General features: G+C 34.1%; 1 protein-coding gene across 2 annotated transcripts in view; it reads right to left on the reverse strand.

Annotated features, from left to right (window-relative positions):
* TTC6 (tetratricopeptide repeat domain 6) overlaps positions 1-13421 on the reverse strand; it is a 204452-nt gene that overhangs the window by 31304 nt on the left and 159727 nt on the right. For both annotated transcript variants that reach the window (XM_086709888.1, XM_086709887.1), the window contains exons 20-23: positions 12255-12331; positions 11664-11824; positions 1900-2034; positions 464-613 (exon numbers count right to left, since the gene is read on the reverse strand). In XM_086709888.1, coding sequence (XP_086566014.1) covers positions 464-613; positions 1900-2034; positions 11664-11824; positions 12255-12331 — 523 coding nt within the window. The remainder of the gene's footprint in view (positions 1-463; positions 614-1899; positions 2035-11663; positions 11825-12254; positions 12332-13421) is intronic.

A 13421-nucleotide genomic window follows, 5' to 3' on the forward strand; every position in this document is an offset into this window, starting at 1 on the left:
CACCCTATCATTATATATCTAACAAAATTAATAGTATTTCCTTAAAATCATCTAATATTTAGTCCATATTCAAATTTCATAGGCTTTTAAAATCAAGATGCAATCTTGTGTCATCTCTCCAGCCTCTTAAAAGGCAAGAATAAATGTGATAGCAAAATAAGAAGTAAATGAAATTAATAACAGTATATAAAATTATAATTATTAATAGGTATAGTAAAATATTAACAATACTTATAAACATCACAATTCAGAAAGCACCTTTACATATAACATATCACTGTTGGAAATAACATCTTTAGTTCAAAGGGAAATACAGATATATGGATTATCAAAACAGAGTTGGCTAAGAAGTAGGTATAAGTAACTGATTCTTGCTAACTAATAACAACAACGTATAAAGGCTTGAATAGTTTTAGCAAATTTAACACACTCTCCAAATCACTGAAATTGTTCATTTAAATACCTGGTAATGTTTTGGATTGAGGGTAATTGCACGATTAAAATCCAGGACCGAGCTATCCTTGTTAAGTTTTACTTTACAAAGACCACGTTGATAAAAGCCTTCTGCAAAATCAGGATTTGCTTTCACAGCTTTTGTAAAACAATCAAAAGCCTAGGAGAGTATATTGTTAAAAAGAAAATCATTTAGGGAGTAGAATAGATTAACTTAAAATGTTAATAAATTACAGTGTATAACAATTGTTTAAAAGCTTTCACTTATTTTTGGTCATTTTAAATACATTTTCCAGTGAAATTCGTGGAGAAAACAAAAGTAATATAAACAAGTCAGGTTTATTACTATAATTTATAGGTTCCTTTACTCCCAAACTGATATCTATATAATCCATGTTGTTAGATACCAATACTTTTGGAGGTGTAATTTTAATTGTTATTCTTCATAATGTGTTTCTTCAAAGAAATCACAACCAGTACATTTATTTTCTATGAGGGCCCAAGAACCATAGCAGATACATAGTAATGACATTTCTGAACAATGGAACTCTAAAAATTTCCCCAATGTTGTAAAGCAAATGTTGGTTTGCTCTGGTTGTCCAAAAGGACTAAAAACATAGAAAGTATTTATAATTAATTTTATATTTATTGGAATTTCTTAATGGAACAACTCATCAAGTGCAACTCTTCTTCAAGTTTATGGAGATTCAAGTTTCAAACACTGTCCACCCCTAAATACAAAGACTGGAATGGTGTGTGTGTGTGTGTGTGTGTGTGTGTGTGTGTGTGTGTGTGTGCGCGCGCGCGCGCGCGCATCTGTGTCTATGCCTGTGTATAGGGAGATTCAGTTATGGAATATCCAACATTAACCACTGTAAATATATCAATTGTATTGCTTATTTATCACATCATTGAAAATTTTAAAATGGAGAATTATATAAATTAGCCGAATATTGGATCAATACATAATAACTGAGTCAACTGGCTTTCAATGAATCTGACCATCTTAATAACCAGTTTCAATCTGATATGAATTGTTCAGTTGTCAATAAAAGAAATTAGTATCCTACTCATGTTCTATTTATTCTATAGTATTACTCAGAAGCACTCAATTTAAAATGTTTACAATTTAATGAGTAAATTCATGTTAATGTGATGAAAATATTCTGCTATAACAATTTCTTACAGTTAGATTTATTGTTTTGGTGGGAAACGCACATTAGTCTTTGGAATACTGTTGGCAAACCAACATCAAATAAAAGGTACTGAGTAAATAAAATGATATAGCAGGCATTGCAGGGTGCAGACTGATTGTATTAAGCCAACCTTTATAAGAAACTTTGGTCTAGTCGATTGCTGTATAGGTAGCCTTCAGAAATAGAACTGAATTCAAGAAATCAATTTCCAAAATCACAAAAAACCTATGCTCCTAAATACACAAAATACCATTTGTATGTTGCCTTCCTCCATGTAACAAAGGCCCAAGTTATACAGACAGTCTGCTGAAGCTGCTATGGCATTTGGTCCTTTATCAGAATGAGAAAAGATATCCAACGCCTTTTTAAACATTCTCATAGCTTCCTAGAATGGTTAAAAAAAACATGGAAGGGAATGTTTTAACATTTATTTAACATGACAGCCTTAAACGTTAAAAAGAATGCTAAGCATGCAGCCCTACTCTCATTTCACAGTAGGCCACAGTAGGACACAGGCCTTGTCAGTGCACCACCAGCTGAGGACCCAAGCAGGGAGTCTGATGGCAGGGAATCCCAACAAGGCGTCTCTCCTAAATCTGCTACTTAAGCAGACTTATAGATATGCACTTTTGATACTATAATTTCTAAATTATTAAGGCTATTTTCTTGTAGTATAAAATCAGCTTAAAGTTATAGACTAGTTTATGACCAGTTTTTCAGTAATTTTCCTGAAAGAAATACTGAACAGCTATTAAATAGTAAAAGATTTCCAATGATAAAATCTGATGTGGTTTTTTATTTTGTCCTACTGTGCTCTTTATAATTTTTTTTAACGTTTATTATTTTTGAGACAGAGAGAGAGACAGAGCATGAATGGGGGAGGGTCAGAGAGAGGGAAACACAGAATCTGAAACAGGCTCCAGGCTCTGAGCTGTCAGCACAGAGCCCGACGCGGGGCTCGAACTCACAGACCGCGAGATCATGACCTGAGTCGAGGTCAGCCACTTAACTGACTGAGCCACCCAGGCACCCCTGTCCTACTGTGCTCTTAATGGGAATCCACTGGCACCAGAAAATAAACTAACATCAAAAATCACCCTCTTAGGGGCACCTGAGTGGCTCAGTCAGATAAGTGTCTGACTCTTGATTTCAGCTCAGGTCATGATCTCATATTTCATGGGTTTGAACCCCACATCAGGCTCTGCACTGTCAGGACAGATTTTCTCTCTCTCTCTCTCTCTCTCTCTCTCTCTCTCTCTCTCTGTCTCTCCCCCACTCACTCTCTCCCTCACTCTCTCTCAGAATAAATACATAAATTTTAAAATAAATCACCCATTTAAACTAGTCAAAATAGTTGAAATTTGCTAATGAAAAAAATTCAATTTTCCAGATAGAAATGACTTTTTTATAATTAGCTAACACATATATTTATGGAAATATAAATATTTGTGACTCTTTAGACCATTTTCTTAATCATATTAAATTACTAAATAAACAACGAGATTTAGCTTGGATATGCTAAGTGTCCTTTGTGCTTCCACTTAGCATCTAATTCACATATAACTTCAACATCCATCTTTCCATCCTTATTCTCAGCACTTGACCTTGCCATAGAAAAAAATATATCACCTTCTTTCTCCATTTTCCTCCTTTTTACTTTTCAACACATCTATATCTTCTTCCATTTCCATTTTTTTTCTCTCCTGACTTTGAATGGTTTCTATTCTTCTCCTTTTCAGAAGGAGAAATTCCTTCTGAAATTTCTAATTCTAATTCAGAAGGAATTAGATTCCTCAAGCTGTGTTCTTGACCCCTACTCCTTCTGCTCTGCCTGAACACAAGTTATTTCCTTCCTCTTCTGGGTCACTGCCCCTTCACTGTCTCTTTGAGTCCACAAAATCTTCCATCCCATTTAAATTAAAGTAAATACATCTTCACTTCCTCCTGCTTCCTCTCATAGCTAACTGATGTCCTACCTGTCTCTTCTTCACTTCTCTGAAAAGACTCCTGGGGAAGATCTAGAGGGGTATCCAAGTAAGGCATATTTATGTTCTAAAAATACTACTGCAGCTGTTATGTGGATAAAAGCTTAGAAGAGTGCAACAGTGTTGCTATCATTCTAGTAAAATAAAAATATGTTCTGGATTAAGATAATGACCATAGAAATGGAGAAAGGAAGTAGAACTGAGAGATATTTAGAAAGAATCAAGAGAACATCACTATTGATTGGATAGAACAGGGCAATCAAAGGTAATTCCAGATTTCTATAGAGCAATAAGTGGAGGAGAGGAGGTTAAAGTAAACATAAGAGGGGTGCCTGGGTGGCTCAGTCAGTTGAGCATCTGACTTTGACTAAGGAAAGGATCTCATGATTCATGAGTTTGAGCCCCGCATTGGGCTCTGTGCTGACAGCTCAGAGCATGGAGCCTACTTCAGATTCTGTCTCCATCTCTCTCTGCCCCTTTCCCACTTTCACACAATCTTTCACTCTCCCTCCAATATAAATAAATTTTTGTTTAATTTTTAAGAAAATGTCAGAATATTCCCAAAACAAATTCAGTATCATAAAGGTGTCAATTCTCCCTAAAATAATCTAGAGATTGAATACAATTCAAAGAAAATTCTGATTTTTCACCTTTCCCATGCATGTGCATACATGCACACGTGCACCACAACGATACACCCCAGTAAGCTAAGCAGCGCCATGCAGTGGAGAAAGGAGCCATTACACCAAGCCCAATCCAATTGCACCAACCAAGCTCAGGGCCTAGAGCACCACCATACATCTTTCTGCCTGCTTAGTGTAGACTATAAAGTGCTTCATACTTTGACTTCTAGGGGAAATTGTATGTAATTTCAGATTTCATTCTGTTTACTGGTCCATCTATTTGTTTTTTGATTTTTGTTTTTCTTTTCTTTTTCTTGGATACAAAGAGAAAATTTTATTTTTATTTTCTGTTTTCTTTTTATTTTTTAATTCTCTTTACCATATTTTCATTTTTTATAGACTTTTTATTCTATTTTACTTTCTTCATTTCCTTTTATTCTATTTTATGGTAGACATTTGTTTTAATTGTTAAACATTTTCTTTTTTTCTTCTTTTCTTTTCTTTCCCTTTTTGTTCTATTCTGTCAAGTTTCTTTCAACAACCAAACCAAAACACACCTAGGATCCAGCTTCCTTTATTTGACTTTTTTGTGTTGTTTTTCAATTTTCAACTTAATGTTTTATTTATATTTTTTTCTTCCTCCAGAATGACAAAACGAAGAAATTCACCCCAAAAGGAAGAACAGGAAGAAATGACAGCCAGGGACGTTATCAACACAGACATAAGCAAGATGTCTGACCTAGAATTTAGAATCATGATAATAAGAATACTAGCTGGGTTGAAAAAAGCATAGAATCTCTTTCTGCGGAAATAACAGGTGAAATTCAGTGAAGATGAAATTAAAAATGCTATAACTGAGCCACAATCTCAAATGGATGCCACGTGGCAAGGATGGATGAAGCAGAGCAGTGGATCTGTGAAATAGAAGACAAAATTATGGAGAATAATCCTGAAAAAAGAGGGAAACTAAGGCAAAAGAGCATGATACAAGAATTAAATAACTTAGTGACTTATTAAAAAGGAATAACATCCAAATCATAGGCATCCCAGAAGATGAAGAGAGAGAAAAAAGAGGAGGTTTATGGTAGCAAATCATAGCAGAAAACTTTAATTTAATTTTAACTTTAATTTAAAAATTTTAAGTTTAACTTTAAAATTTTAATTTTAATTTTTTCAACCTCATTAATTCCTTTTCTCCCTTCAAAATGATGAAACTAAGGAATTTACCTCAAAAGAAAGAGCATAAAGAAACAACAGCCAGGGACTTAACCAACACAGATACAAGCAAGATGTCTGAACCAGAATTTAGAATCATGATAATAAGAATACTAGCTGGAGTTGAAAATAGATTAGAATCCCATTCTGCAAGAAGTAAAAACTAGGCAGAATGAAATAAAAACTGCTATAACTGAGCTGCAATCACAGGTGGATTCTGTGGCAGCAAGGATGGATGAGGCAGAACAGAGAATCAGCAATATAGAGGACAAACTTACAGAAAATAATGAAGCAGAAAAAAAGAGAGAGATTAAGGCAAAAGAGCATGATTTAAGAATTAGAGATATCAGTGACTCATTAGAAAGAAACAACATCAGAATCATAGGGGTCCCAGAAGAGGAAGAGAGAGAAATAGGGGTAGAAGTATTGTGAACACATCATAGTGGAAAACTTTCCTAACCTGGGGAAAGACACAGACATCAAAATCCAGGAAGCACAGAGGACCCCCATTAGATTCAACAAAAACCGACCATCAGTAAGGTATATCATAGTCAAATTCACAAACTACTCAGGCAAGGAGAGAATCATGAAAGCAGCAAGGGAAAAAAAGTCCCTAACCAACAAGGGAAGACAGATCAGGTTTGCAGCAGACCTATCCACAGAAACTTGAGGCCAGAAAGGAGTGGCAGGATATATTCAGTGTGCTGAATCAGAAAAATATGCAGCCAAGAATTCTTTATCCAGCAAGGCTGTCATTCAAAATAGAAGGAGAGATAAAAAATTTCCCAGACAAACAAAAATTAAAGGAGTTTGTGACCACTAAGCCAGCCCTGCAAGAAATTTTAAGGGGGACTCTCTGAGGGTAGAAAAGATAAAACAAAAAAAGACCAAAAGTAATAGAGACCAGAAATGACCAGAGAACACCACTAGAAGAAACTCCAACTCTACAGGCAACACAATGGCAGTAAATTCATATCTTTCAGTACTCACTCTAAATGTCAATGGACGAAACACTGAATGGATAAGAAAATAAGGTCCACCTATATGCTGTTAACAAGAGACCCATTTTAGACCTAAAGACACCTTCAGATTGAAGGTAAGAGGATGGAGAACCATCTATCATGCTAATGGTTGCCAAAAGAAAGCCAGAGTAGCCACACTTATATCAGACAATCTGGATTTTAAAATAAATACTGTAACAAGAGATGAAGAAGGGCATTTATCATAATTAAGGGGTCTATCCACCAAGAATATCTAACAATTGTAAACATTTATGCCAACGTGGAAAAACCCAATATAAATTAAATATAAAGAAACTCATTGATAATAATATCATAAAAGTAGGACCTTCAACACCCCACTCACAGCAATGGACATATCATTTAAGCAGAAAATCAATAAGGAAACAATGGATTTCAATGACACACTGAACGAATGGACTTAATAGATATATTCAGAACATTACATTCTAAAGCAACATAATACACATTGTTCTTGAGTGCACATGGAACACTCTCCAGAATAGAACACATACTGGGACACAAATCAGCCCTCAACAAATACAAAAAGATCGAGATCATACCGTGCATATTCTCAGACCACAATGCTATGAAACTTGAAATCAACCACAAGAAAAAATTTGAAAAGACAACAAATACTTGGAGATTAAAGAACACCCTAGTAAGGACTGAATGGGTTAGCCAATAATTTAAAGAAGAAATTAAAAAGTACATGGAAACCAATGAAAATGATAACAGCCTAAAACCTCTGGGATGCAGCAAAGGCGGTCATAAGAGGGAGGTATATAGCAATGCAGGCCTTCCTAAAGAAGGAAGACAGGTTTCAGATATGCAATCTAATCTTACACTTTAAAGAGTTGGAAAAAGAACAGCAAATAAAACCCAAAACCAGCAGAAGACAGGAAATAATAAAGATTAGAAGAGAAATCAATGCTGTCGGAAAAAAAAAACAAACAACATTAGACTAGATCAATGAAATCAGGAGCTAGTTCTTTGAAAGAATTAACAAAATTGATAAACCCCTAGCCAGTTTGATTAAAAAGAAAAAATAAAGGACCCAAATAAATAAAATCAAGAATGAAAGAGGGGAGATCTCAACCAACACCCCAAAATGCAAACCATAATAAGAAAATATTATGAGCAACTATATGCCAGTAAGTTGGGCAATCTGGAAGAAATGTACAAATTCCTAGAAACATATAAACTAGCAAAACTGAAACAAGAAGAAATAGGAAAGTTGAACAGACCCATAACCAGTAAATAACTGGAATTAGTAATCAAAAATCTCCCAAAAAACAAGAGGCCAGGGCTGGATGGCTTTCCAGGGGACTTTTACCAAATATTTAAAAAAGAGTTACCACCTATTCTTTTGAATCTGTTCCAAAAAATAGAAATGAAAGGAAAACTTCCAAACTCATTCTATGAAGCCAGCATTACCTTGATTACAAAACCAGACAAAGACCCCACTAAAAAGAACAACTACCAACCAATTTCCCTGATGAATATGGATGCAAAAATTCTCAAAAAATATTAGCCAACCAGATCCAACAATACATTAAAAAAATTACTCACCATGATCAAGTGGGATTTATACCTGGGATGCAGGGCTGGTTCAATATCTGCAAATCAATCAATGTGACACATCACATTAATAAAAGAAAGGACCAGAATCACATGATCCTCTCAATAGATGCAGAGAAAGTATTTGACAAAATACAGCATCCTTTCTTGATAAAAACCATCAAGAAATTAGAGACAGAAGGATCATACCTCAAGATCATAAAAGCCATATACAAAAGACCCACTGCTAATATCATCCTCAATGCATAAAAACTGAGATCTTTCCCCCTAAGGTCAGAAACACGACAGAGATATCCACTCTCACCACTGTTATTCAACACAGTACTGGAAGTCTTAGCCTCAGCAATCAGACAACAAAAAGAAATGAAAGGCATCCAAATCAGGATGGAGGAAATCAAACTTTCACTCTTCACAGACATGATACTTTATATGGAAAACCCAGAAAGAGTCCACCATAAAACTGCTAGAACTGATCCATGAATTCACCAAAGTCACAGGATATAAAATCAATGCTCAGCATTCAGTTACATTTCTATACACCAATAATGAAGCAGCAGAAACAGAAATCAAGGAATTGATCCCATTTGCAGTTGCACAAAAAAACCATAAAATACCTAGGAATAAACCTAACCAAAGAGGTGAAAAATCTAAACACTGAAAACTATAGAAAATTTATGAAATAAATTGAAGAAGGCACAAAAAAATGGAAAAATGTTCCATGTTCATAGATTAGAAGAACAAATATTGTTAAAATGTTGATATTATCCAAAGCAATCTACATATTCAATGCAATCCCTATCAAAATAACACTAGCATTCTTGATAGACTTAGAACAAACAATCCTAAATTTTTTATGGAATCAGGAAAGACCCTGAAGAGCCAAAGCAATCCTGAAAAAGAAAACCAAAGCTGGAAGCATCACAATCCCGGAATTCAAGCTGTGTTACAAAGCTGTAATCATCAAAACAGTATGGTACTAGCACAAAAACAGACACATAGATCAATGGAACAGAATAGAGAACCCAGAAATGGACCCACAAACCTATGGCCAACTAATCTTTGACAAAGCAGGAAAGAATATCCAGTGGAATGAAGACTGTCTCTTTAGCAAATGGCATTGGGAAAACTGGACAAGCCACAAGCAGAAGAATGAACCTGGACCACTTTCTTACACCATACACAAAAATAAACTCAAAATGGATTAAAGACCTAAATTTAAGATAGACACCAAAATCCTAGAGAAAAAAGCAGGTAAAAACTTCTTTGACCTCAGCCACAGCAACCTCTTACTCAACATGTCTCCAGAGACAAGGGAAATAAAAGCTAAAATAAATTAACTATTGGGACCTCATCAAGATAAAAAGTTTGTGCGTGGCAACAGAAACAATCAGCCAAACCAAAAGGCAACTGACAGAATATGAGAAGATATTTGCAAATGACATATCCAAAATCTATAAAGAATTCAAACTCAACACCCAAAAAAACAAATAATCTGTTGAAGAAATGGGCAAAAGACATGAATAGATACTTTTCCAAAGAAAACATCCAGATGGCTAACAGACACATGAAAAAATACAACACATCACTTATCATCAGGGAAATACAAATCAAAACCACAATGAGATACCACCTCACACTTGTCAGAATGGCTAAAATTAACAACTCAGGCAATGGCAGATGTTGGTGAGGATGCAGAGAGAGAGGCATCCTTTTGGACTGCTGGTGGGAATGTGAACTTGTGCAGCCACACTGGAAAACAGTATGGAGATTCTTCAAAAAATTAAAAATAGAACTACTCTACGACCCAGCAATTACACTACTAGGCATTTATCCACGGGATACAGGTGTGCTATTTAGAAGGGACACATGCACCCAATGTTTATAGCAGTGCTATCAACAATAGCCAAAGTAAGGAAATGTCCATCGATAGATGAATGGATAAAGAAGATGTGGTGTGTGTGTGTGTGTGTGTGTGTGTATACATATATATACACACACAATGGAGTATTACTCTTCAATCAAAAAGAATGAAATCTTGCCATTTCCAACTACGTGGATGGAACTAGAGTGTATTATGCTAAGCGAAATTAGTTAATCAGAGGAAGACAAGTATAATATGACTTTACTCATATGTGGAATTTAAGATACAAAACAGGTGAACATAAGGGAAGGGAAGCAAAAATAATATAAAAACAGGGAGAGGGACAAAACAAAAGAGACTCTTAAATATAGAGAACTGAGGGTTGCTGGAGAGGTAGTGAGAGGGGGGATGGGCTAAATGGGCAAGGGACATTAAGGAGGACACTTGGGATGAGCACTGGGTGTTATATGAAGGGGATGAATCACTGGATTCTACTCCTGAAATCATTATTGCACTACATGCTAACTAACGTGGATGTAAATTAAAATAAATAAATAATAAAATAAAATAAAATAAAATAGAAGAAGAATAAAGGCCCAAGAATAACCAGTAGTTTCCTAGAGAAGAATATGGTGTAGGGGCTAGCTTTACCAGATATCAATAATTACAATAAAACTAAAATAATTAAGAGATTGTACTATTGGGCTGGGGATAGAGAAACTGACCAAAAGACAAGAATAGACAGCCCCAAATCAGATCCACATATGCATGAAAACTTATAATATGACAGCTGTACCACTTCAGATCTTTGGCTTGAGAGAAGAGTCCAATAAATGACACTTGAACATTTGAATATCCATATAGGAAAAATTAAAATGTTACCACTATCTCACACTCAAAGAAATCAATTTAAGTTAGAGTAAGATCTTAAATAGAAAAAGCAAAACTTAAACTTTTAGAAGAAATATGGAAGAATATCTGTATGACCTTGGGAGAGGGAAAAACTTCTTAAACAAGAATTGTTTAAAAGCCACAACAGTAAAACAAAAAAATAGATACATTCTACTATATTAAAATTAAGAACCTCTGTAAAACCAGCCACAAATTACAAGAAGGTATGTGGCATACGTGACAACCAACCAAGGATTGATATGCAGAATTTATTTTTTAATGCCTAAAATCAATAAGAACAAGACAAACAAAAAATATGTGCAGGAAATTGAGAGAACATGAAATATGAGCAATTAACAAACATATAAGAAGATGCTCAATCTGTGCTCAGCGAAATGTGAATTAAGACCACAATGAGACATCAGTTTTTACCTACTAAATTGACAAAAACAAAGTCTGACAACCAATTACAGTAGAGGATAGAGATCAACAGGAACATTCATACATGACAGGTAGGAGCATAAATTGGTACAGCCATTTTCTTGAAAGTTAAATATTCACATTCTATACATACCAGCAATTCCATTCATAGGAATATATCCTGGAAAGCTACTCCACATGTTAACAGAAGACATGTAAAGGAGTATTTATAGCAGCCCTAGTCTTAAGAGGAAAAATAAATAAATAAAAAGAAATAACCCAGATGTTAATTAACACAAGAATCAATAAATAAATGTTATAATCTAGTTCTGCAAAAAAAAAAGTATATAAGCTGTCATGCTGAGCACAATATAAAAATTCTATTAATAGGTTTAGTAAATAATACACAAGACTTTCACCTTGATTTTCTTGGCTTTCATTTGGGCTTTTGCTAATAGAGTATACATGGTGAGCTCAGGCCTGTTCAAAGTTATCCGATCCAAGACCTGAATGGCCTTGTCATGGTTTTCACAAAATGAATAAATGAGTGCTTGCTGTATAGGACTCAACTCAATGAGACCTAAAAGAAAAATAAAATTTATCAATTACCTTTGCCAAGTATCTAGGATTTAGAATATGATTATTTTAAGGAAGTCAAGCAATTCAATAATTTATCTTTGTAATATGAATAAATCAATGCAATACTAAAATCTATTTACTACCAATAAACAATAAGATATTCCAATTACAAACAACAACAAAAACAAAAAAACTAAAATTATAACCCTGGAATCTCCCATAACAATCTCTCAGAAAATTCATTTCATCAATGAAGCATTTACTAGTTGATTTTGTACATGTGAAACTGAAAATTTAAATTTTCAAAATCATCTTTGATGAAGTACACCTTCCATGCTATTCCTACTTGCCTATTGAAAACAGTATAAACATTGTAGGAGGTATTTATTTTAAAATTAAGACAATTATAATTTTGCATTAATTATGTTTACCTTTGTTCATATCTGCCACTTGATAAATAGTAAACTTTGCAAGATCATAACATTTCATCATAAGAAGATATTGTCCTCTGAAAAAAATAATACCTTTTAATTCTAAGTAGTTAAAAATAATTTTTCTAAAATAAAATTTCTTATAATCAGTTACTTAAAATTTTATAATTATAGTACCTTTATTCATACTTATATGTGTATAATAAAAACAATGTAAAAATTATAAACATTTTATATAGTCTAAATTGACCAATTAGCATACAGATGTGATGAGAAAACAATTTAGGAAAAGTGAAGCTGAAATAAAAATACTCAAATCTTTTTCCAATTATCTATATTTTAAATGTTATACTCTGACCCCACAGCTAACATCATACTCAGTGGTGTAAAGCTAAAATTTTCTTCTTCTAAGATCAGCAGTAAGACAAGAATGCCCATTCTTTTATTCAACATAAAAATCCGAGCCACAGCAATCAGACAAGAAAAATAAAACACATCTAAATTAGAAAGAAAGAAGTAAAACTCTTACTATTTGCAGATGACATAATACTATATAGAAAACCCAAAAGACTCCCCCCCAAAATTATGATAACTAATAAATGAATCCAGTAAAGTTGTAGGATATAAAATTAATATACAAAAATCTGTTATATTCCTATACACTAATAATGAACTATCAGAAAGAAATTTTTTTTTTAATTTTTTTTTTCAACATTTATTTATTTTTGGGACAGAGAGAGACAGAGCATGAATGGGGGAGGGGCAGAGAGAGAGGGAGACACAGAATCGGAAACAGGCTCCAGGCTCTGAGCCATCAGCCCAGAGCCTGACGCGGGGCTCGAACTCACGGACCGCGAGATCGTGACCTGGCTGAAGTCGGACGCTTAACTGACTGCGCCACCCAGGCGCCCCAAGAAAGAAATTTTTTAACCCCATTTACAACTGCTTCAAAAAGAATGAAATTACTAAGAATAAATTTAGTCAAGGAGGTGAAAGATCTGTACTCTGAAACTTATAAGGCATTGATAAAAGAAACAAGATGACACAAATAAATGGAAAGATATTCAGTGATTAAAGATGGAAAAACTAATATTATTAAAATGTCTATATTACCCAAAGGTACAATCCATATCAAAATACCAATGACTTTTTTTCATAAAACTAGAA

Source organism: Puma concolor, chromosome B3, assembly GCF_028749965.1.
Source record: "Puma concolor isolate L17-30 chromosome B3, mPumCon1.1.hap2, whole genome shotgun sequence".
Taxonomy (NCBI): Eukaryota; Metazoa; Chordata; class Mammalia; order Carnivora; family Felidae; genus Puma; species Puma concolor.